This window comes from Scyliorhinus canicula, chromosome 1 (genome assembly GCF_902713615.1).
Source record: "Scyliorhinus canicula chromosome 1, sScyCan1.1, whole genome shotgun sequence".
Classification (NCBI taxonomy): Eukaryota; Metazoa; Chordata; class Chondrichthyes; order Carcharhiniformes; family Scyliorhinidae; genus Scyliorhinus; species Scyliorhinus canicula.
The window spans coordinates 184,073,507-184,100,265 of NC_052146.1; the positions used below are offsets into that span (position 1 = coordinate 184,073,507).

General features: G+C 44.2%; 1 protein-coding gene across 9 annotated transcripts in view; it reads right to left on the reverse strand.

The window, feature by feature from the left end:
- Positions 1–26,759, reverse strand: part of LOC119970060 (mitogen-activated protein kinase kinase kinase kinase 3) — a 354,117-nt gene that overhangs the window by 197,145 nt on the left and 130,213 nt on the right. For all 9 annotated transcript variants that reach the window (XM_038804101.1, XM_038804091.1, XM_038804084.1 and 6 more), the window contains exons 3-6: positions 13,200–13,290; positions 4,287–4,351; positions 2,869–2,924; positions 1,580–1,627 (exon numbers count right to left, since the gene is read on the reverse strand). In XM_038804101.1, the coding sequence (XP_038660029.1) occupies positions 1,580–1,627; positions 2,869–2,924; positions 4,287–4,351; positions 13,200–13,290 (260 nt within the window). The remainder of the gene's footprint in view (positions 1–1,579; positions 1,628–2,868; positions 2,925–4,286; positions 4,352–13,199; positions 13,291–26,759) is intronic.

Below are 26,759 nucleotides of genomic sequence, written 5' to 3' on the forward strand. Positions count from 1 at the left end.
CCCTACCACTGACGTATGGCTCACCAGCCTGTAGTTCTCTGGACTATCCTTGCTACCCTTCTTAAACAAAGGAACAACATTGGCTATTCTCCAGTCCTCCGGGACATCACCTGAAGACAGTGAGGATCCAAAGATTTCTGTCAAGGCCTCAGCAATTTCCTCTCTTGCCTCCTTCAGGTATTGAGCAATGCGATAGGATTAACTAGTAACCTCTCAGTGAAGGCAGTAATCATTATATGATTGGATTTTACACTCATCTTGAAGGGGATTATATGATTGAATTTTACATTCAATTTGAGGGGGAGAGGAGTGGGTCCAAGACTAGTATTTTAAACCTAAATAAGGGCAATTATGAGGAAATGAAAGCACATCTAGCTAAAGTGAATTGCAAACCAGGTTACGGGATCGGTCAATAGAGATGCAGTGGCAGACATTTAAAGGGATATTTCAGAATACACAGAATAGATACTTTCCAATGTGAAAGGAACATTCCAAGGAGAGAACCCAAAGGCCATGGTTAATAAAAAGTTAAAGATAGCATCAAAATTAAAGAAAAAAATATATAATTGCACAAAGATGGGTGGCAGTCAGAAGATTGGATAAAATATAAAGAGCAGCAAAGAATGGTAAAAAGATGACTAAGGAAAGAAAAATTAAAGCAGGAGAAAGTTAGCTAGAAATATAAAGATGGATAGTAAATGTTTCTCCTGATATTTAAATAAGAACAGAGTTACAAGCGAGTGCTGGTCTTATAGAAAGTGAGTCTCTGGAATGAATAATGGAAAGCAAGGGATGACTGACAAAGTAAACAGGTATTTTGCATTGGTCTTCACAATAGAGCATAGAATTAACACCCCAGAAATAGCTGTTAATCAGGAAATGGAAGGGAGGGAGCAACACAGGAAAATTACAATCACCAGGCAAGTTGTCTTTAGAAAGTTGTTGGAGCCTGACAAATCTCAGGGTCCTGATGGGCTTCATCCTACTGTCTTGAAATAAGCGGCTAGTGAGATAGCTAATGTGTTGGTTTTAATTTTCCAAAATTGCCTACTTTTGGGGAAGGTTCCATTATATTGGAAAATAGCAAATGTTATTCCTTTATTCAAAAAGGGAGGTAGAAATCAGGAAACTACAGGCCAGTTCGCTCACCATGAGTTGTAGGGAAAGTATTATAAGCGATTAAAATTTATGGCAGGCCACTTTAAAAAGTTCAAGACAGGGCGTTTAGAAAAATTCCAAGACAATCAAGCAGAAAGGTTGCTTATTTAAGACAGGGATGAGGAGAAATGTTGTCTTTCAAAGTGATTCTTCGGAATTATTTTCCTTAAAAAGCAGTGGAAGCAGAAACTTTGAATGCTTTCCTGAGGCACAGCCAGATAAATTTTTGATTAACAAGGGGGAGAAAAGTTATTGGGGATAGGCAGGAATGTAGGGTTGAGGTTACAAAAAGATCAGCCATGATCTTATTGAGTGGAAGAGCTGGCTCTGAGAGCCGAGTGGCCAACTCCTGCTCCTAATTCGTATGAAGATGACAAGTGGACAACATGAAAAAAGTAGCCAGCAATTCATCTTTATTTACCTTTATGTCTCTGTGCATTTTTCCTTTGCTGTGAAGATAATATAAACCCTACAAAGCAAACAAAGTCAGAGCATATTTACTGTACAGATGTATGAAAACATTGTTTTCAGCTAAATTTTAAAAGTCATACATACAAGCATATATTCATAAACAGAAATTAACTTCCCAATGCCAATGTTAATTTCAAATATTTTCTGTTTTACCCAGCAGATTCTAGGAAGCCCCAGTCACCATTCATTTTCATTAAAAATTCACACTGGGGCATAACCTTACAGATTTGAGCTAGGTAGTTTACAAGTGATGTTCAGAAATACTTTTCAGACAAATAGGGAGTGAAAATCTGAAACGTGCACCCTAAAAGGCTGGTGGTGCTCAATCTGTTGAAACTTTCCAGACTGACATTGATAGGATTTTGTTAGACAAGGAAATTAGAGATTGTGGAACCAAGGCAGGTAAATGGAGTTGTTAAAGAGTAGTCATGATCTAAATCAATTGTGGAACCTGTTCAATCGCCTGTTCTTATGTTCTAATTAGGGTTCTGATTTTGCTATTGCATAACATCTGCAATCTTAAATATTAGTACCAGACTACAAGACTAAACAGATAATCACAGTTAATATCCAATTGCATCCTTGATGAGTACCCAGGAACATTGAGCAGCAGTTGCCAGATAGCTATCAGTCGCATAAATATTGTCTGATTTTCCTTAACTAGGTGAAGCCAATTGTACCAATTATCTCCATTCCAACTGATATCAGCTAATACTGCTTAGACCAAGAATTAGGACTGGAGCTTACAACTGCTCACAAAAAAAAAAGTCTTCTTGGAAACCAACAAAGTGTTTCGATTCAAATTTTAGCAAAAGAACTTCCTATGTATTTTGTCTGAATTTCTCACAACAGCTGTTTCTACTGCCTTAATGAAATGGTCAACTTGACTGATTTTGTGACACCAGAATCGAACAAATGCCGATTTGAGACTACTTAAATTTATTTTATGTTTGACCCTTACAAGCTAGATGACTTTCCTCCATTGCAACAGTGATTATCCATCAAAAATAATTCACGGCTGTTAAGTTCTTTGAGTAAAAGCAGTGTAGAAATGCAAGTCATTCTCTTCTTTTCTCAATTCATTAGTCTAGATCGGCCTTGGACCCAGGTCCCAAAGAAGAAAGGAAAATGAATCCACTATGGTATCCCCACACCAAATTTCTCAAAGTTCAGAAAGAAATTGGATCATTGATTGCCAAAATCTCTCAAAATATTTACTGAAAGATAGAAATTGCATACCTGTAGTGTTTCCCTGCACACATATGCTATCTGCAGTTCTGATAACGGTCCTGTCACTGTTAGAAAGTTAAGAAAATATTATGAAATCAAGATATAATTCTGGAATAAGTCAACAATTCAGAATATTTTCACTAATTCAAGAACAAAATCATAACTTCTGTAAAAAAAAAAATTATACAGGAATGCTGTCATCTCAGAAAATGTATACAGTTTTGGTCTCATTTACAAAAGGACATAATTGCATTAGAAGTAGTTCCGAGTAGGTTTATAACCGATTCCTGGGATAAAGGGGTCGGTATATGAGGAAAGGTTGGATAGGTTGGGCCTATACCCATTGGGATTTAGAATCCACGTTCTCAATTTTTCGTCCTTTTTTTTAAACCCCTAAAATCACATCCTTCCAGATCAGTCCCATTACATATCCTTCTACAAAGGGTCCTGCATCCAATAACACACAAGAATTAAGAGTAGGCTCTTTAGCCCTTTGAGCCTGTTCTGCCATTTGACAAGATCATGGCTGATCAAATCATGGCCTCTATCTGTCTGTCTGTCCTGATAACCCTGGGCTTCCTGGTTGAAACAAAAAACGTTTTAACTCTATTTCAATTTGAATCAATTAATGGCTCAGCCTCTACTACTGTCTGGAGAAGAGAATTCCACAGAGTAATGGCCTTCCTGAGAAAAAAAATAATCTTCATCCCAGTCTTAAAGGAGATACCCCAATTTCTAAACAGTGTCACCAAGTGTTGGCTCACCCACACAGGGGAACATCCTCTCAGCATCCATCCTGTTAAGTTCCCTCAGGATCTAATAAAAATTTCAATAAGATCATCTCTTATTCTTTTAAACCTCAATGGGTATAGGCCCAACCAGTCGAACCTGTCTTCATATGCTGACCCCTTTATCCCAGGAATCAGTTATTAACCTACTCAGAACTACTTTGAATGCAATTATATCCTTTCTTAAATGAGACCAAATTGGAGACAGCACTCCAGATGTGGTGTCACCAAGGTGGTTCATAGTTGTAGCAACACTTCCTTCCTTTTATATTCCATTCACCTTGCAATAAACACCAACATTCCATTTTCCTTCCTAATCACCTGTTGTACCTGCATTATCAACTTTGTGGATCAGTGCAATTGGCCTGTGACTATTAACAGTTTTTGAAAAGTTCAGTGAAAAATCAGCAAAATCAGTAAACGTGGCTCAGGGCAGAACAAATTTATATGATGTAACCATTTCAGTTCAAACATGTTACAGATTTCAAAGAAAACAGAAATCCTACAATATCAAAACTGATTTCCATAGAACTGAACATAATAAGCTGTAATATTTGTAAAATTTTAAAAGGTGTAATGTAGTTTTCATACATTTACATTTATTCTGAAAGAAAAAATTAAAATCATTTGTATACCCACCATGATAGATATCTTGTAATGATCCACCTCCACAAAACTCCATACAAATCCATAGCTTGTCACGTCTATATTTAAAAAATACATACAGCTGCATTAATTGATTTTTAACAGCAAGATCTTACACAGCATGGCTCCAAGTGATGAAAACAGAGGACACTAACGTTTTAGCATTAGGGGAAGTTCTGGTACCATGTCTAGGGATCTGGGCCCCTGGGTATGGGGCATAGAAAGGAGGCTCAAAAGGTTCCAGTAACATTGGAAGAGGAGGTCTATGGATCATCAGCACTGATCCTGCGACCTAGGATAATTAAAACACAAATCATTCTTGTCTGGTGACATTAGAGCTAATCAGAGAACTACCAGGCAGCACTGGTAATGTGTGCATGGATTTGTGATCAGAAAGAGAGAGACACAGGATTGAGGAGTTGCAATTAGAGGTGGAATTGTGAGAAAGATCCTGAAATTCAAGACACGTTTTCAGACCACTAGAGACTGCTGAGATGTGGAAACATTGGAGAACAGTATCTTGCACCTCTTTTGGAGAGATAAGTCCCAAAATGTTGTTGGGTCTCCTTCAAAAACAAGGTTCTGCACCTTCCAAGCGGTCTTGCACAGCAGATACTCTCAAAGACTGCTTTCCTCTTTTGCTTTTGTATCGAAGTTCTAAACATGAATCTTCCTCTGCTTCTCGCCCATTTCAATTCATCAGCTGCTTAAAACCATCATCCATCTCTGGCTTGTTGACATCCCCAATTTTAATCACTCCACCATTGGTGCCCGCATCCCCAGTTGTCTGGGCCTTGAGCTCTGGAATACCCCCAACACCTCTCTAGCTCACTTTGCTCCTTTAAGACAGTCTAAAGGCCTAACTCTATTGGTCTTCTGACGCAACATCTTTTTCTGTGGCTCGTTGTCATATGTATTATGGTGTTCCTTTAAAGCACTTTGGAAAATTTCATCACATTAAAGCAACTAAATAAATAAAAGTTGTTCTTATCTCTTTACCATATTTATTTCAAGTACACCAGTTACTACGGACAATAGTTTGTGCCCATTCTATTTTTGGACTTGTTTGGAATAGTGACACTAAAAAAAGCAGTACTTCTTAACAATTCTTAGTTCCCGGAGTACATGAATCATTAACCACACAGCATAGGACTAGAATTATATGGTGGTCAGACCAACTGGGGTGATAGACTCCCTGCTGAATCTGCAGGAACCAACTGGGTTGGAGTGAAAATCCAGCACTTTCAGGAAATTTTCTGTTTTACAAATTTCCAGACATCACAAATTCAAGCATGGTGGATTTGAACTCCTGAATACTGGGCGGTTAGGCCAGTACCAAAGCCTGCTGTACACCTGGCTACTGCCCCAGATGTCACTTCACATACGTACACATCAGCACTGCCTTTGAATTTAGAAGTACAACGGTCATATTGGACCCTATACTTTACTGCTTAATCAATCAAAATAAAGATTAATATGGAAAATAATGCACTGTGAATATTTCAAAACAACTGCATCCATAAAAAGCATCCTCGTCTCTGCAAACATACAATGTGAAAAACTCTCAGGACTTTCTTTCTCTCTTATCTAGACCAGGGTTTCCACAACTGTGTTCCAAAGGGTTCTGCGGGGAGGGAAAGGGAAAGGGAAGAAAGACGGTGTAGAGGAAGAGGTACTGCAAAACTGTCAAAGACCTGGCTCCGGATTTCATGGGGACCTGTGGCACAGCAACAATTGTGAAAATGGAGGGAGGGACGGCACCAATGGGAAAGGCCCCGATGGAGCAGTTGACGGCCTTCATCAAAGATGAATTTCGACTGCAGAGGAAGGAGATACATGGGGACTGGTCAAAGGCTGTCAAGGGAGCAACAGCACCTCTGCGAGGATCAGTAGGCTGAATCAAGGAGTGCCTTGAGGCACAAGGGGTGAAGATGTGAGAGGTGGAGGCGGTGGTATCTGTCATAATATCCACTCATGTATATAATGAGATGCAGACAGGCAGTGATTGACACATAGGATGACCAATGAACACACAACACAGAACAACCAATCACCAGACAAGACACCACCATATAAAGCTCACAGGGCATTAAGACTCCCGCTCTTTTCGGGACCCAGACACTGAGACAGACAGAGTGCACAAGTCAGTGGACATTATTGCCATGTGTTAGCTAGTAAGTCTGGTCGAGCCAGTAAGAGGTCGTCAGTGGGATTAGTAGAGTGTCAACCCACAGCTGAACATGTACAGCCGTTCTTAGTTTAAATAAAACCGTGTTGGATCACCTCCGGTGTTAGACGTTTGTTTCTAGCTTCCCTGGATCCAGTTGCAGTCAACGTCAAACCTACCCGCCTAACACATCAGTATCTGACAAGAGCGACCGGATCCTGTCCCTGGAGGCGGAGGTGGAAGCCCTGGGGGCCTATGTAAGTCGCTGAGGGTAAAGGTGGAGGAGCAAGAAAACATATCCAGGCGGCAGAACCTATGGATTGTGGGGCTGCTAGAAGGTGTGGAAGGGACAAGCGTACAAAATGTGTTAAGGATGTTGGCCTGGCTGGTGGAGGAAGGAGTGTTGGATAAGGCCCCAAAGGTAGACCGGGTCCATAGATTTTTAAGGCAGAGGACGAGAGCGGGGGTGCCACCGCCGGCGGTGATTGCGTGGTTGCTCAAATTCGTGGAGAAGGAAGAGATCTTGCTACGGGTCAAGAAGCAAGACTGTGAATGGGAGGAGATCAGTATCCAAATATATCAAGATATCGGTGCAGAGCTGGCCAAGAGGCGGGCAGGATTTAATGGAGCCATGGCGGTGTTGTACCGAAGTAAGATTCGGTTTGGGGTGCTGTACCCGGCGAAACTGTGGGTCACAGTCGAAGGCCAAGAGTGCTATTTCGAAAAGCCAGAAGAGGCAAATGACTTTATAAGGGACCATTAACTGGGGGAGAACTGAGAGTTGGTATGAGATGGAGGAGCTGCATCTGTAACGGTTGGAGTGTATGACTGATGTATGTTACCAGCCTGTTTTTTATTTGGGGGGGAGGTCTCTTTTTGTTTTGTTTGTTGGTTGTATATTGTATTTTGGGGAGTTACAAGTTTGTACATGGCTAGTTGCCCTCCATCCCCCCCTTGCCACTTGTGGTGTCTCTGCGGGCGAGGGACACAGGGGGGCCTTCGAGCGGGAACTTCCACGCTGGCAGGTAATGCTGGTGAATGGAGGCGAGGTGGGGGAGGAGGCAGGGAGGTGTGGGGGGAGAGGGAGGGGATTGCAACGTGGCAGAGTTGGAGACTGAGCGTGGTCATGGAAGAAGAGGGGGACCATCTTACCGATATAGGGCGGTGTTAGAGGAGGCAGAGCCGGAGGGGGTTGATGGCGAACGATAGAGGTGTGGAGGTGTAAACCACCGCTAAGAATTGTAACGTGGAACGTTCGGGGACTAATTGGCTGGTTGAGAGGTTCCAGTCTTTGCACACCTGAGGAGTTTGAAGGCGGAGGTGATTTTTTTTTACAGGAAGCACCTCTGAGTGAAGGACCAGGTTCGGCTGACGAATGGATGGGTGGGATATGTGTTCCACTCGAGGTCTGATTTGAAGTCGCGAGGGGTGGCTATTTTTTTTGAAAAAGAGAATGCGGTTTGTGGGGCCAAGGAAGTATGGGATCGGGGGGGGGGTTGATACTAAGTTGGGGTGATGGAAGGGACGTTGGTGGCGCATGCGCCAAATTGGGACAATGTAGGGTTTGTGAGAGGTTTGCTGGGTCCGACCCTGGATACGCACCACGGTAGCACAGTGGATAGCACTGTGCCTACACAGAGCCAGGGTCCCAGGTTCAATTCCCAGCTTGGGTCACTATGCAGCGCCTGCACGTTCTCCCGGTGTCTACGCGGGTTTCCTCCGAGTGCTCGGGTTTCCTCCCACAAGTCAGGAAAGATGTGCTGTTAGGTCATTTGGACATTCTGCATTCTCCCTCCATGCCCCTGATGAGGCACAGGAACGTGGCGATTAGGGGATTTTCACAGTAACATCATTGCAGTGTTAATGTAAGCCCACTTGTGACAATAAAGATTAAAGAAAGAACCAATTGACTAATATTAATAATCTTTATTAGTGTCACAAGTAGGCTTACATCAACTTGGGGTTGTTGCCATTTAAGGTAGCTAGGGTAAGGTTCAGGCATTTGGGCATCAAGGTGACAAGGGAATGAGCTAAGATGCAGAAGCGGAATTTGAGAACGTTGGTGGAGGAGATCGGGGGGATTTTAAGAGATGGGACAGACTATACCCGACACTGGCAGGGAGGGTGCAGGTCGTAAAAAAGAATGTACTACCAAGGTTCCTGCTTGTTTTCCAGGACCTCCCGATTTTTCTCCCGAAGGCCTTTTTTCGGAAACTGGAGACAGTGGTCTCAGAGTTTGTATGGGCAGGCAAGGTGCCTAGGGTAAAGGGGACCCTGGTACAGAGTCAGAGGTAGATAGAGAGGTTAGCGTTCCCGAACCTGCTACACTATTATTGGGCGGAAATGTGGAAAAAGTGAAGCAGTGGTGGGGGGAAGAGAGGGGGCAGAGTGGGTTGGAATGGAGGAAGAGTCCTGTGGGGGATTCAGTTTGAGGGCTATGGTAACGGCTCCACTGCCATTGGCTCCAGAGAAGTACAGGGGTAGCCCGGTGGTAGAGTCGACGGTCAAGGTAGAATCAGCTGAGGAGGCACTTTAAATTGGATGGGATGGCAATGTTGACGCCACTGTGTGGGAACCATAGGTAAGCCAGGGGAGGTGGTGGATGGGATGTACGGGAGGTGGAGGAAGGCTGGTCTGGAGAGGGGGAGGGTCTTGAATAAGGAAGGGCAGTTAGCGGGATCAGATGAGCTGCGGGAGAGATTTAAATTGCCGAACGGGAGTGAAATTAAGGTTATGCAGGTAGGGGACTTGGCGAGAAAGGAGTAGAGGGCGTTTCCCAGGTTACTGGGATATACCCCCTGCTGGAGCAATTGCTGTGCCCAGACAATTCGGGAGAGGGTAGGGTTGGGGATATTATATGGGTGGTTTGGGGAGCAGGGGGTGCTCAAATATGTAAATAGTAGGAGGAGGAGCCGGAGGGGGGGGGGGGGTTATAGCTTGGGGTCTGTGGTGTGAGGTGATGCGTGGAATGTACGCTATCTCCTCCTGCACACAGATGAGCTTGACTCAGTTCAAAGTAGTGCATAGAGTGTATATGACTCAGGCGAGGATGAATGGGTTCTTTCAAAGGGTGGCTGATGAGTGTGACAAGTGCGGGGGGGGGGGGGGGGGGGGGGGGGGGGTGCACATGTGCTGGGTATGTGAGAAGTTGGAGAGGTACTGCAGTGTTTCGGATGTTGTCCAAAATTATGGGGATGGAGGTCGGGCCGGACCCAACGATTGCAAACTTTGGGGTATCGGAAATGCTGGAGTTGGTGGAGGGAAAGGGGGCCGATGTTCTGGCCTTCACCTCTCTAATTGCCCAACGGAGGATCTTGTTCAATTGGAGGGCAGATTCGCCACAGAGGTAACAGCCTGGCTGGGGGACCTGTATCGCTTTCTACGGTTGGAAAAGATTAAATTTGAGTTGAGGGGGTCAGGGGAGGGCTTTGAGGCACGGTAAGGTTTGCTCATGACAATATTTGAGGGATTGTTTGTCGCGGGGAGGGTAGGAGGTATAATGGGGGGGAAACTGTGGACTATTGGGTTATTGAATGTGTTGTCGTGTATGTTACAGTTCTTTTTACACATGTTTGTAACAAAATACATTTTGAGAGAGAGGCAGGCGTGTGTGAGCGAGAAAAAGAAGGATGTGTGTGAGAGAGAGGGGCATGTGTGTGCATGAGAGATTGAGTGAGAGAGTGAGATAGATAGCTCTTCCTTCGTTCAAGGTCTATTCTGCCCAGCTCTCTCACAAGCATCCCATAGGAACCAATCATTGACTGTTGTCAACAAGAACACTGTCCCTGGCCAACCCACAGGTGCCAGCCAGCCAAAGCTGGTCCTGAAGAATCCCTCAGCGCTGACAAGTCTGAATTCTCCTCTCCAAAAACAAATCCTCAAACACCCTGTCCTGACTAGCAAGCTACCTCACTGCTTATGATCACTGCTTAAAGAGCCATTCCAATTCTGAGTCCACAGGCCAAAATAATAAAATAAAACAAAATGGGTAGAAGGAGAAATCAAAAGGAAGGACTCTAACACTTTCCTCTGTTGTCCAGCTCCATTGTTCCATTCCTACTTGTCTAAATGTACATGTTCAGCAATGTCTTCTTTCCACCCCTGCATCATCACTTTCAGAGTAGAATGATCAACCTGCTACATACCTAAACAACTGGCTCCCCTCAATTACATCATCAAAATCTCCACTACTACTACTGAACACTTCTATGCTGGACAGCAACCAATCATTTGCATGTTCATCCAGTTCAAAATCAGTAAGGCCAACTCATCTGCCAATATCCCAATTATAAAGCCATTCTGCCTTACCACAACTCTGTTCCTATTCTTATCTAATGGCTCACGCTAAATGGGCCCATTCACAATCTTCAGGGTTCAACAGGATACTGACTCAAGTTTTAAACCTCATATTGTACCATTAAATCAAAGAATCCCGACAGTGCAGATGGAGGCCATTCGACCCATCGAGTCTGCACAAATCCTTCAAAAGAGCACTCTACCCATGGACACTATCCCAAGCACTTTGCCCTACCCCCATAACCTAACCTGCACATCCATGGACACTAAGGGGCAATTTAGGATGGCCAATTCACCTTACCTGTACATCTTTGGATTGTGGGAGGAAACCAGAGAATGTACAAACTCACACAGACAATGACCCAAGGCCAGAATTGAACCCAGATCCCTGGTACTGTGAGGCAGCAGTGCTAACCACTATGCCACCCGCAGCAGAATAGAAGCCATTGTTGGAAGTTCTCTGATAGGTAAGAGCAGAGTAGTGTCCTCGGCCCAACCACCTTCAGCTAATTTATCAATGACCTTCCTTCCAAGATAAGATGTGGAGATGCCGGCGTTGGACTGGGTGGGCACAGTAAGAAGTCTTACAACACCAGGTTAAAGTCCAACAGGTTTGTTTCAAATCACTAGCTTTCAGAGCACTGCTCCTTCATCCTTCCTCATTCACCTGAGGAAGGAGCAGTGCTCCGAAAGCTAGTGATTTGAAACAAACCTGTTGAACTTACCTGGTGTTGTAAGACTTCTTACTGTTCCAAGATAAGGTCAGATGTTTGGATTTTCACTGACGATTGCACAATGTTCAGCACCATTCATGACTCCTCAAACACTGAAGCAGTAACGGTGAAAATGCAGCAAAACCTGGACAATATCGAGGATTGGGCTGACAAGTAACATTTAGACATAGACATAGAACAGTACAGCACAGAACAGGCCCTTCGGCCCTCGATGTTGTGCCGAGCAATGATCACCCTACTCAAACCCACGTATCCACCCTATACCCGTAACCCAACAATCCCCCCATTAACCTTACACTACGGGCAATTTAGCATGGCCAATCCACCTAACCCGCACATCTTTGGACTGTGGGAGGAAACCGGAGCACCCGGAGGAAACCCACGCACACACGGGGAGGACGTGCAGACTCCACACAGACAGTGACCCAGCCGGGAATCGAACCTGGGACCCTGGAGCTGTGAAGCATTTATGCTAACCACCATGCTACCGTGCTGCCCCGGTTTGCACCAGAAAAATGCCAAACAATGACAATCTCCAAGAAAAGAGAATCAAACCATCGCCCCTTCACATTATCATCACGGAATCCCTGACTATCAACATCCTAGGAGTTTTCATGGACCAGAAACTGAACTGGACTAATCATTTAAATACTGTGGCTACAAGAGCAGGTCAGAGGCTAGGAATGCTGTGGTGCATAACTCACCACCTGACTCCCGAAAGCCATCTGTCTGTTTGTAACTCTGCAACATTGCAATTTGGGTCAAGATGGACAGTCACGGGCAGCACGGTGGCGCAGTGGGTTAGCCCTGCAGCCTCACGGCGCCGAGGTCCCAGGTTCGATCCTGGCTCTGACTCACTGTCCGTGTGGAGTTTGCACATTCTCCCCGTGTCTGCGTGGGTTTCGCCCCCACAACCCAAAGATGTGCAGACTAGGTGGATTGGCCATGCTAAATTACCCATTAATTGGAAAACATGAATTGGGTACTCTTAAAAAAAAAAAATTTTTTTTTAAAAAAAAGATGGACAGTCACTTTTGTAGATGCCTGTGTCACATCCAGATGCTGTTACTCCCATGTATTCTTTGTCAACTCCAACTTGCCCAAAGCTTACTTGTCCGTATCTTGTGATGCATCCTCCCTCAACCTCAGTCTGCAAGTTTCAAATTCTCTTGTCTACAAAATGGACTAACCTCAACCCATCCTACATCAACAATTTCCTTCAAGGTCACATCCTTTTCAAAATACTTTGCACCTTTGATGGCAACCTTCTGGTCAACCTTCTCCCAACATCACCCCTTCAATAGGGGCACCAGCCCTAATCTCTGTCATCTTCCCAGAATGCCTATCCCATATTTTAAAATACTCTACCAACCTTTCTTTTCATTGCCGTGTCAATGTCTCCTATTCAGTTCATTCAAGAGGTCCTTTCGGGCATTTATTAGCCCAATATTTTATATGAAGACAAGGTGTTGTTGAACATGAAAACAAAGTTGAAACTGAAGCTCTTAAAGGAAACAGCATAGTGGCAACACAAATGTTTACAGGATCTAATGTATACAACTAGCTAGTCAAAGATAAGCAAATGTTCACTCATTAAAAACTTCACTAAATGCAGGTACAAACAAAAGCACAATACAGTAAAACCTCCTAGACGGCCAGTACACAAAGCAGAGTGCGAAACAAGTAAAATAAGTATAGCACTGCACATACCTGAGGTAACTGCCAAAATATGCAACGATGTTCGAATGTTTACAGTCTTTCATCATAACAATCTCCTGCTGTACAATGGCAAAGTCTTCTCCTGAGGAGGAAACATTCGGGTTAAATAACAAATATACAAATCAATTTTGAAGTTCAATGTCACTGGGTGTGAATCAGGTCAGCGTACGGTAAAATACATTATAGACAGAATATAGAATCATAGAACGGTTACAGCACAGGAGGCCATTCTGTTCTCTGAAGGAGCAACTCCTCTGGAGCTCCTCCCCAGTCTTTTCCCTGTAGCTCTGCACATTATCCTACTGTCTTTTTCAGCGAATAATTCAATCCCACTCAACTGCCCCCATTGAACCTGCCTCCACCACACTTTCAGGCGGCACAACCAGTCCTAACCACGTTTGCATGAAATATTTTTCCTCGTGTTGCCATCACGTCTTTGATCAATTACCTTAAATTTGCATCCACAGGTCCTCAAACGTTGCACCTATGGGAACACTTTCTCCCCACCTATTCTGTCTCCACGCCTCACATTTTTGAACATTTCAATCAAATCTCCTCTTAACTGTCTTTCCTTCAAAGAGAACAACCCCAATTGTTCCAATCTATCCACGTAACTGATGTCTCTCGTCCATGGAACTAATCTTTGGAATCTTTCCAGCACTTTCCATCCAATACCTTCACATCCTTCCTAAAGTGTGGCACTGAGAACTCCAGTTGAGGCCAAATCAGTGTTTTACACATGTTTTAACATAACTTCCTTGATTTTGTACTCTATAATCTCATTGACAATGTCTTGGAGGCCACTGCTTTCTTAATCATCGAATTTATAGTGCAGAAGGAGGCCATTTGGCCCATCAGGTCTGCACTGGCACTTGGAAAGAGCACCCTATTTAAGCCCATGCCTCCACCCTATTCCCGTAACCCAGTAACCCCATCTAACCTTTTGGACACTAGGGGGCAATTTAGCACGGCCAATCCACCTAACCTGCACATAATCACTCAGAAACAAAATAAATCTGATGAAGGGTACACACAAGGAAGATGAATGTGTCTGTTCCCTGCACAAATGCCGACTGAACTGGCTGCTACAGCACTTGAATTAATTACTGGCATCAGTAATTTTGTGCAGTCTTTAAATGATTTAATATTCCAAAGCATTGATTTTGTGGCTTTCAAGTTAATTGCAGTCATTATAAGCCTCTGTTTCACCTTTATATTTACAAGGTTTTAAACTTGATGCTCTTCATGAACTTTTTGCATTACTGCAAAATTATTTTGCAAGAGTCTTTTAAAGTTTTCATACATGGTTCAGTTACAGCATTAGCATTCAAGACTTTCAAATTAAATGTTCAGAAGGAAACCTCTGAAGATGATAAAATGAATAATCATTCTTGAAAACATAATTCTCAATGAATGCCCTTCCCCATTAGAGTTGTAAAATTTTGTATCAGACTCAAAATTAAGTCATTTATACTTAAATGTTAAAGTCTTTTAAAAAATTTGAAAGTCACTGCTCTCAGCCCAAAATCCTTCTGTGTCATGAATGGTTAAGCAACAATCGGCAGCATCAGCATAAATGGCCAACAAGAAGTGTCAGTACAAGTCATTCTCCAACTTGAAATTTGCTTAAAATCATATCTGTATAAACTTGCAACAACTCAAAAGCATTCTGACTGGCGATGATTGGACAGAAAAGGTTTTGTGATGGTAGACAGGCTTAATGGAATGTGAAATGTTGGCATGTAAAAATGTTGGCATGGAAGAATGTAACCCTGTTACATGTCAGTAACAAAAGTCTGCCAATCTGTCAGGACCGTGTCCCCAAATGTGGGATACTTGACTGCAAAACGTGTGGCAGTGGGGGACTGCATTCGCACTCCCCCCGATTTACAAATCAAAGATAGAACTGATCGTTCATTCACCACTTTCTCAGCAGTTAGTGCTATACTAGTTTTTTACCCATCCTACATTCCATATAGTTTACTTAACTTGCAGTCTATACACGCTCCTCTACTCCCAGTAAATATCCAGCCTCTACGGGTTTCCTCCCTTCAGTTATAACAGGACAATTATTCCTTCTGCAACACACACACCACACGCCCCCCCCCCCCCCCCCCCCCCCCCCCCCCCCCGCCTCCTCCCCACAGGTATAACCCAACCAATCCCCAGTAAACCTTACACTCAATTCTCTCCCTGCCACTTCATTTTGTACTACCAAATTCCTTTACTCCTGCAATTTGACGACTTCCCGGACTCTTTCCAGCATTCACATATGGGCATTTGGGCAGCACGGTAGCATAGTGGATAGCACAATTGCTTCACAGCTCCAGGGTCCCAGGTTCGATTCCGGCTTGGGTCACTGTCTGCGCATCCTCCCCGTGTGTGCGTGGGTTTCCTCCAGGTGCTCTGATTTCCTCCCACAGTCCAAAGATGTGCAGGTTAGGTGGATTGGCCATGATAAATTGCCCTTAGTGTCCAAAATTGGCCTTTGTGTTGGGTGGGGTTACTGGGTTATGGGGATAGGGTGGAGGTGTTGACCTTGGGTAGGGCCGACTGGCCTCCTTCTGCACTGTAAATTCTACGAATCTATATCTTTCTGTATAAATCCAAACTCACATCATCAGTCAGCTATTAACATTCAGTATTTGAAACCTGCAGCAGCAGCCAGTCACCATTCGTTTCTCGGCCTTTTGGCTAAGATCAAGCCTGAGATCAGCAGCTCCATGACACACGACTCTAGTGCTCTACAGGCTGTTCCCGGGGGGGGGGGGCTGTCTGGGCTAGCTGTTGCTAGAGGGTCACCAACTCGGTAAAAGACGCTCTTTAGTCTGCCTGAAACCTTTCATATTGGGGTTTAGAAGGATGAGAGGGGGTCTGATCGAGGTATATAAAATACTGAAAGGGATTGATAAAAGTACACGTAGACCAAATGTTCCCCCTTGTGGGGCAATCTAGAACCAGAGGTCACAGATATAGGTTGAGAGGTGGTAGATTTAGAACGGAGATGAGGAGGAACTACTTCTTGCAGGGAGTGCCGAATTTGTGGAACTCTCTGACCCGTAGTGCGGTGGAATCGGAGTCATTAAATGGTTTCAAGACGTAGATAGATATATTTCTGGTATAAAAAACAGGTTAAAGGGATACGGGGAACACATGGGCAGATGCATTTGAGATCAGGAAGAGATCAACCATGATCTGATGGAATGGTGGAGCAGGTTTGAAGGGCTGAATTGCCTACTTCTGCTCCTAATACCAATATTCCAGTGCAAAGAGATGACCCTCGACCGAATGTTGAGGACTGGCACATTCCAAAGCCTAGGACTACATGCTGAGGGATGCACTAAAGTTCGGGGAAGCCGCTGCAGAGGCACAATGTAGGACGGTCATTGTTTAAGAGCTTTCAGCTACAGTGCACCAAGGGGAGGGAGAATGTATAAAATCCCCTTGGGCTGTATGACTCACACTGAATGTATACAGTGAATATTACCCAGGATCTGCAAATTCTTCCGCCTCGACCAGTTGTCCAGCTCCTCGACCCGCTCCTGCCATCTTTTATGGAGCGCCTCATGCATCTCCACCTTCCCCGCGACGGCCACGGCCTCATCTTCCCTTTCGGAGGCCTGCTTCTGCAGCTCCCGGATCGCAGCCCCCTGGGCTGTCTGGGTCTCCATCAGCTCCCTGGTGGTTACCTTCAACGACTCCAGCAGCTCCACCTTAAGCTCCTGGAAGCAGCGCAGCAGAGTCGCTTGCTGCTCCTGTGCCCACTGCCTCTAGTCCTCCGGGCCTCCGCCAGCCGCCATTTTGTCTTTCTTCCCCCACTTTTCCAGGGGTGCTTTCTCCGTTTTTCTCCTTACCCCACTCCTGGTCCGGACCATAGGACCGTAGGGGTCGACTCCTGTCCTCTTCCCACGTCGGGATTTGCCGATAAAGTTCCGTTGGGGGCCCTGAAAAAAGCCCCAAAGTCCGTTTTCAGCGGGAGCTGCCGAATGTGCGGCTTAGCTCCGCATTGCCGCCACCGGAACTACAGTGAATATTACATGTAACACAGTTGTATTGAAGCACCTCAGAGTGCAACGTGATCAATGTGGACAACTTAAATACCTTTGCACCATTTGTAATGACAATTCTGAAATGTCTGTGACTTTGTTTCTTTGACTGTATTGAATCACCTCAAGAGTACAACATGATGCATGTAGGAAACCCTGAATATTATTGCACTTTTGTGTGATGGCCACTTTGAAATGTTTGTAATTTTGTTTCAGATATTTTTTATAAATAAAGTTCATATGTCTAGGTCCTGCCCGAAGCTGGAGCAGTATTGGAGGGTGAAGTCAAACCGGACTTGCAGAGATGGAGTCCCCCTGACTCTTGCGGGCAGGATCCAAACTGCCATGGTGAATGTGTGACCAAAGTTTTTATTCTTATTTCAATGTCACCCCATTTTTTCTTACCTAAAGCATTTTTCATTACGGTCAACAAATTAATATCAACACTTGTCTGGGCAGGTAAGAGTCCCAGAGTGTGCAGCATTCTGCTTCAGAGAGACATAGGAGCAGGAGACTTAGCCCTCCCGAATCTATTGGACTGCCAACAAACAGAAAGAAAATCCTACAATGGCTAAGTGACCCAAAGTCGAACTGGAGTAGATTAGAGGCTCGGTCTTGTGCCACAGCCTCTTCCCTAAACACCATAATTATTGCACTGCTGCCCTTCTCCTCTCCTCACGGGGTCTTTCCTCGAACACTGTGGTGATTTCATCCCTCAGGATTTGAAAGCAGTTTCGGCAGCACTTCAATCTTCTCTCACTGTCCTGACTTACCCCGATAAGTGTGAACCACTTTGTGCCTTTTAGGTTTGGACCCATTGTTCAGGTCCTGGAGAACGGGAGGTCTGGTACACTTTGGAGATTCATTCCCAGATGAAGGGTCAATTCCAAATCTGCACCGCCTCATTCTATTTTCACATTCTGCCCTTTGGATACAGTGTATGAAAAATGGGTGGAGGAACTAGGTTCTGTGCTTACTGAGGAGGTTTGGAGAGAAGCCCTCTCTACAAGGTGAACTCCACTATATTCTGTGCCAGACTGAGCTTGGTTCAGTTCAAAATGCTACATAGAACGCACTGGACACAGATAAGGATGAGTGGATTCTTTCAAGACATGGAGAACAAGTGTGACTGCTGTTCACTTACACCGGCTAACCACACGCATGGGTATAGGTTCACCTAACCTTTTTTTTAAATTTAGAGTAGCCAATTAATTTTTTCCAATTAAGGAGCAATTTAGCATGCCCAATACACCTAGCCTGCACATCTTTGGGTTGTGGGGGCGAAACCCATGCAAACACGGGGAGAATGTGCAAACTCCACACGGAGAGTGACCCAGAGCCGGATTGAACCTGGGACCTCGCCGCTGTGAGGCAGCAGTGCTAACCACTGTGCCACCGTGCTGCTCTTGGTCTTGTCCTGAGCTTGCTGGATACTGGGCCTCTTTTTTCGGCACAATATCCAATATTTTGGAGGCAACTTTAGAACCTTGTCCACTGGCTGCACTATTTGATGTTTCGGAGTCCCTGTCTTTTACTCGGGAGTGAGGGTGGATGTTTTTGCCTTCACTCCCTTAACGGCTAGGAGGCGACTATTACTCAACTGGAGTTCTCTCGTAACACCGAAGGTATCTGCCTGGATGGAAGATTTGATATTGGTCTTGCATCTGGCAAAAGTCAAGTATGCAATCAGAGGCTCAGTGGGGAGGTTTTACCAGAGATGGCAGCCATTCATTTTTTTTCTTGGGGGGGGGGGGGGTTTAGATTAGTATTTGGTGGTTCATGCAATTTATATTATGGGTATATTTATGGCTTTATGTATATATTTGATAAATCAAAAAAATGTTTATTATGAAAAAAAGAGTGAAACAACTGTCGAAAGGCACTGGGAGTTTCAACCTGGCATGGTAGGAAGAGGTGAACCTCTGCTGGGGGTGGGAGTGACTGAGGATGTTCCTTCAATGCTACCTATCTGCCAGAAGCGTGGTGTGGAGTGAAAGCATCTTGTCAGGCATATTTCAATTGTGCTGGTTAGTTCCTGCAAAATGCACCTTTGACGTGTCAGCTGCCTATTAATTTATGCTTATTCTAAACTGAATTTAGGTTTTTTTTGTTACAGTAAAAGTTTTAAAAAGGAAGTGGCATCTTGTCCACTTGTCCCATTCCTCTGGTATCATGCAGATTCCTTTCTTTTTTTAATCAATCTCTATGGAAAGTTGTGATGTCAAGTGCAGGCAGCCTATTTGACTTACAACTTCATCATAGCCAAGCTTGATTATATCCACATACATGAAATTCTCAGTAACAGTCAATGAGGATACTTATGAGGAATACAATTTCCTCGCTGATCTTTTCAGACTGCCTCACCAAAGGGTAATGCAGCCAACTGGGCAATAATAACCCTACCTTCACACCATTTGAAATAAGCTAACACAATAGTTAGACATCAAATCCAAGACCTGCCATGTCTATATGATTCAGTTTAACACTTGGCCATGGATTTATCAGCTGCACTGCTACACTGTCCCACAATCAGTAGAACACAACCTTCTAATCCCGCTGCCAAGCAGAGCAAGGAAAATAAAAGCTGTTGGACATGCAGCTTTAAGAATGATTTACTAAAATCTTTACTGTGAACATCTGTGAAAAGAAAATGGGCAGAAACATTCATTCTGCTCTCATTTAATTGTTCAAAGTATGATTCACAGATTTCAAATACAACACATTACATAAATTCCTGAGATTAAGTGAAAAATGCAACAGCTATTCACATATCCATGAACATTTCACATTTACTGGCTGCAATTCTGTACTTCGCTTACACAGTACAAGTTAGAGCAGCGACAGCTTTCTCATGTTTTCCAGTGAACAGTGCATGCTGCAAGCTGCAAAGTCTGATCACAGCATGTAATAATGAATTTCAACACAGTGGGTAAAATAACTGGGTGATACAAATGCAGTGATCAGTAAAAGTCATTACTATACAAGCATTGTGATAACCAACTATGGATTTTGTAAAGTATTATTTATCCACACCTTTACACAAAAAACTAAATGATGCTGCTCTGTTTTCTCTAAGCCAGTAATCTGGAAAACCAAACACCAGAAGGAGCTGCAGTTGTATATTCAGTCTCACTTGCCTGAAATCTGGCACAATTCCTCTTTCCATGGCTGAGACTGAAACTGGTAGAAATTATAAGCATACTACTCGGTTAATAACCTGACTAAGGATGACCTCATTGTTTGATGGAACTTGTTCGATTCACGTTGGGAGTGATACCTGGCACAAGAGGGAGATGATTGTAGTTGCTGAAGGACAATCATCTCAGTTCCAGACATCACAGCAGAAGTTTCTATGTCCCAACCATCTTCAGCTGCTTCATCAATGCCCTTTCTTTCATCATAAAGCGCAGATATTCATTGATGACTGCACAATGTTCAGCACCATTCGTGACTCCTCAGATACTGAAGTCGCCCACGTCCAAATACAGAATGACGTGTACAATCTCCAGGCTCGGGCTGACAAGTGGCAAGTAACATTCGCGCCACATAAATACCAGGCAACGACAATCTCCAACAAGAGAAATCTAACCATCACCCCATGTCATTCAATAACATTACCAACACTGGAACCCTGTGACCAACATGCTGGGGATTACAATTGGACAGACACTAAACTGAAACAGCCATATAAATACTGTGACTGAAAGGACCGGTCAGAGGCGAGTTACTGACCTCCTACCTTCGCAAAGCCTGTCCACCATTTACAAGGCACAAGTCAGAAGTGTGATGGAATACTCTCCACTTTCCTGAATGAGTGCAGCTCCAACAACACTTAAGAAGCTCAACACCATCCAGGACAAAGTAACCTGCTTGATTAGCACCCCATCCATAAACATTCACTTCCTCCATCATCAACGCATGGTATGTACCGTCTAGAGGTTGCACTTTCATTGTAAGAACTCGCCAAGCCTCTTTAGACAACACAGCACCTCCCAAACCCGTGTCCTCTACCATTTAAAAGGACAAGGGCAGAAGGTACATGGAAATGTCTTCACCTGGAGGTTCCCAACCAAGTCACCCACTATCCCGACGTGAGAAATCTATCGTCGTTCCTTCACCATTGCTGGGTCAAAGTCCTGGAACCCCCTAACACCACTGTGGGTGTACCTATATAGACTTACATAGAATTTACAGTGCAGGAGGCCATCCGGCCCATCGAGTCAGCACTGGCTCTTGGAAAGAGCACCACACCCTATCCCCATAACCCAGTAACCCCACCTAACACTAAGGGCAATTTTGGACACTAAGGGCAATTTATCATGGCCAATGCACCTAACCTGCACATCTTTGGACTGTGGGAGGAAACCGGAGCACCCGGAGGAAACCCACACACACACGGGGAGGATGTGCAGACTCCGCACAGACAGTGACCCAAGCCGGAATCGAACCTGGGACCCTGGAACTGTGAAGCAATTATGCTATCCACAATGCTACCGTGCTGCCCCAATATCACATTGGCTGCAGCAGTTCAAGAAGGCAGCTTATCACAACCTTCGCAAGGATGACTGAGGATGGACAATCTAGCCAGGGACACGCAATGTCATGGTGTTCCATTTAATAATAGATGCTTTTATACCATGAAATTCACAATGTATTTTTTACTGTCAGAATTCTTTTAAGGAAATAAATGCTAATCATTAAAAAAAACAAAATGCAGGGCAGCAGGGTAGCATGGTGGTTAGCATAAATGCTTCACAGCTCCAGGGTCCCAGGTTCGATTCCCGGCTGGGTCACTGTCTGTGTGGAGTCTGCACGTCCTCCCCCTGTGTGCGTGGGTTTCCTCCGGGTGCTCCGGTTTCCTCCCACAGTCCAAAGATGTGCGGGTTAGGTGGATTGGCCATGCTAAATTGCCCGTAGTGTCCTAATAAAAGTAAGGTTAAGGGGGGGGGGGGGGGTTGTTGGGTTACGGGTATAGGGTGGATACATGGGTTTGAGTAGGGTGATCATGGCTCGGCACAACATTGAGGGCCGAAGGGCCTGTTCTGTGCTGTACTGTTCTATGTTCTACTAGCACGGTGGCCTAGTGGGTAGCACAGCTGCCTCACGGCGCTGAGGTCCCAGGTTCGATCCCGGCTCTGGGTCACTGTCCGTGTGGAGTTGGCACATTCTCCCCGTGTCTGCGTGGGTTTCACCCCCACAACCCAAAAATGTGCAGAGTAGGTAGATTGGCCACACTAAATTGCCCCTTAATTGGAAAAAATAATTGGGTAATATAAATTTACAAAAAAAAATACATTTTGTTAAAAAGGCAAGCCATTGAATGTTTAATTGCTTGATCAGACACTTTGTAACTTGTGATGCTCATCACTTTTAGCTTCAGGGAATGTGGGCTTCACTGGTTAGCATCAAATACTGTAAACTAGCTTCTTTCCCATTTTTAAAAATTGCTGCAAATGCAAAACTGCAGCATGATGTACAGCTGCTCATGAGAAACTAGAGATGCCCCTGTTTTGTGCATTGGAAACAGCATAGTACACAAGCACAATGTATTACCTCAGCTGAAAGTATAAGGGTGTATTTTTTAAATTAATTTACAGGCTGTGGACGTCACTGGCTAGGTCAGCATTTATTGCCCATCTCTATTTGCCTTTCGGACGTTGGTGGTGAGCTGCCGTCTTGAACCACAACAGTCTATGAGTTGTAGCAACACCCACAGTGCTGTCAGGGAGCGAATTTCAGGATTTTGACCCAGTAACAGTGAAGGAACAGCGATTTATTTCCAAAACTGTATAGTGAATGACTTAGAGGGGATGAAGCAGCTGAAGATGGTTGGACCATAAGAACTCCTGCTGTGATGTCCTGGAACTAAGATAATTGTGCTTCAACAACCACAATCACCTTCCTTTTGTGCCAGGTATGACTCCCAACGTGAATCTAACACGTTCCATCAAACAATGTCATCCTAGGGCAGTATTGTGGCGCAGTGGTTAGCATTGCTGCCTCACGGCACCGAGGTCCCAGGTTCGATCCCGGCTCTGGGTCACTGTCCGTGCAGAGTTTGCACATACTCCCCATGTTTGCGTGGGTTTCACCCCACAACCCAAAGATGTGCAGGCTAGGTGGATTGGCCACACTAAATTGCCCCTCAAATTGAAAAGAAAATGAATTGGGTACTTTAAATTTATTTTTAAAAACAATGTCTTCCTTTGTCAGGTTATTCACTGAGTAGTATGCTTATAATTTCTACCAGTTTCAGTATCAGCTATGGAAAGAGGAATTAGGTCAGATTTCAGGCAAGTGAGAATGTACACCTGCAATTCCTTCTGGTGTTTGGCTTTCCAGATTACTGGTGGTGTTCCCAGGTATTTGCTGCTCCTACCCTTCTCAATCAGGGTTTTTCAAAATGTGGGCCATGACCAGCAGATAGGTCGCGAGCATGTGTCAGAAGGGTTGCGGAGCGATCGGTCGCGGCATTCCCACCATGGTCCCAATCACAGGAGAAACGGTCAATGGCTGCTACCGGCATTTTTACTGAGAATGGCGGCTGCTGCCACCTGTTAAATGAGAAGAAATGAGGCTGTGTGCAGTCTTCTGACCAGAGGTGGCAGCAGTGAGCAGGTCATGTTCATAAGTACACTAAACGTCAGGCGCCCTCGATGTATGTGCTTTTGGTGCTAAATCACGGAGGAGAGCTTCTTCCAATTTCTAGCTGCTGGCAAGCAGGATTCTGAAGATGAGTCATTTCCTTACAAGTAGAAAACGGTCAGAAACAAATAGGCAGTGTACCTACTGGATAGGATCTCATAACTGAATCTGGAGACAGCTGCCAGAGTCGAAGACAGAGCAGTGCTAGCTCTGTACAGAGCTCCAGAGCCTCTTGTTAACAGCCTAAAAAGAAGAAACGTAACTTGCAAATAAAGCAGCATAAAGATGATTTCTTGAGGTATAGCTATATCAACTATGCCAATGCATATAAGGATTCAAAACAATGTGTGTTATATGCAGGTGGGTAATGACAAATGAGAGGAGAAATTTCTGATTTTAAGAGAGAAGTGATGGATGAAAAATTCCTTTTGTGGTTGCGACCCCAGAGTCAGTTATTAACTTACTGCTGACACAAAATGAAAAGACTATGCTGCTGTACTTGAACTGTGATACCACATTAAAATCGCGGCAAAAGCCCATGAGGTTGTCAGAATTCTGGAGTAGCATCTCGGAGTATCCAGTGCTGAGCCAAACAAGCATTTTGTTGCTATTGCCCTTGACGACGGCCTACATGTGCGAGGTTGGATTTACGGTTTTCACAAAGATGATGTTTGCAGAAAGAAACTGGCTTAATTCTGCAACTGATATGCATGTTGCCCCCTCCTCCTGTGAACCTGATTGGAGTGAGATTGAAGTGTCCTGGGGAAAAAAGTTTGAAAAATGCTGTTCTAGATGGTAGTGGTCATGGGCTTGGAGGGTGCTGTCTAAGGAACCTTGGTGCGTTCCTGCAATACATCTTGTAGATCGTATACATGGCGTCACTGTTTGCTGGTGGTGGTGGTGGAGATTGAATGTTTGTGGAAGGGGGAGCAATCAAGTGGGCTGCTTTATCTTGGACGGTGTTGAGCTTCTTGAGTATTGTTGCAGCTGCACTCATCCAGGCAAGTGAAGAGAATTCCATTACACTCCTGACTTGTGTCTTGTAGATGGTGGACAGGTTTGGGGGGGGGGGGGGGGGGGGGGGGGGGGGTGTCAAGAGGGGAGTTACTCACCACAGACTCCTAGCCTTTGACCTGCTCTGGTGGCCACAGTGTTTATATGTCTAGTCCAGTTCAGTTTCTAATCAATGGTACGCCCAGGATATTGATAGTGGGAGATTCAGCTACGATAATGCCATTGAATGTCAAGGGGCGATTGTTAGATCCTCTCTTATTGGAGATGGTCATTGCCTGGCACTTCAGTACGCAAATATACTTGCCACCAACTCAAGCCTGGATATTGTCCCGGTCTTGTTACATTTCTGCATCTGAAGAGTTCTCAGTATCTGTTCAGCACTGTGCAGTTAGCTGCGAATATCCCCATTTTTGCCCTCACGAAGAATGGAAAGTCATTGAAGCAGCTAAGATGGTTGGGCTGAGGATATTCCCCTGCAGAACTCCTGTAGTGATGTCTTGTAGCTGAGATGATTGACGTCCAACCACCACAACCATCTTCCTCTGTGCCAGGTATGACTCCAACCAGCAGAGAGGTCCCCCTGATTTCCATTGGCTCCTGTTTTCGAGGGCTCCTTGATGCCATACTCAATCAAATGCTGCCTTGATGTCAAGGGCAGGTTATTGTTGAGTGAGGGCCATCTGATCGCGCTGTTGGTGACCCTTCCATAACTTTGCCTCATCAGTCTACTCTCCATCATCAGCAGTCAGTACTTGGCTGGGTTGGATTTCTTGTGTACCGGACATACCTGGGCAATTTTCCACATTGCCAGGTAGATGCCAGTATTGAATGTGTATTGGATGTGAAGTAAACGTTAGGTGAGTCTCTCAAAGCATCGCAAGTGCCATGTGCCATTCTAACAAGGCTTCAGAACCCTGATTTTGCTTTTGGGAAAGTCAAACGGCCAATTACAAGGCAGCAGGTATTTTGCATTCCTGGTCAGTTCCCCTATAATTTTTTTTTAATGTGGCAAAATACATTTTGTGTGCTATACGATGTGAAATGTACACTGGACATACCACTTTTACAGCATCACAGGCAGAATTCATTGGGTATTGTTCACAGTAAAAGTCAGTTGATGTACAATTTTGGAAGGATTGAGATTGATATAATTCTATAGTGGAACAGTGTCCCTTTAAGACACTTCAAGTTATAAATAGAAGCACAAAACATTTCAACAATCTAACAAGCAGATTCTGTAAGCAACAACCTATATGACAATCTTTCACTTACAGAAATCTATTCTTCATTTAGTTCACATTGTTCGAGTGGTGCCTCAAAGTCCTTTTGCAAACAAAATATTTGTAAACTAAATAAGCAATCCAGGTTTAAGTGGTTCACTTATAAACAACAAAAACTACAAAATGCAAACAACAGAACTAAGGTAATAAATCATTTTGGTTCAATATATTGGGGATTTTTTTCCAAAGTCATATTTTGTTTTCCTGCAATGCCTTCTCTATTTCCTCAGAAAAAATGACAACATTCTAAGGTACATACTCCAGCATTCCAAATAGCATGCACATGAATTAGTTTCCATTTGACAGCATCTTTGGAGATAACCCTTCAAGACACGAGATGAAATCTTCAAACGTCACTGCCTGCCATTTCAGAAGCAATGCTCTATAACCCCCCCCCCCCCGTCAAAATATTTTTCAGGGATCACTTATTGCTAATTTCATTTAATTTTGTTCTCAAATATCTTATACAGCTCCAGTGGAATGAAAAGACTTCAGATCTACTGTTGCTTCCACACAAATGAACTGACAAAGGTTACTGATATCGATATTTTCATTCACGGCGGGGG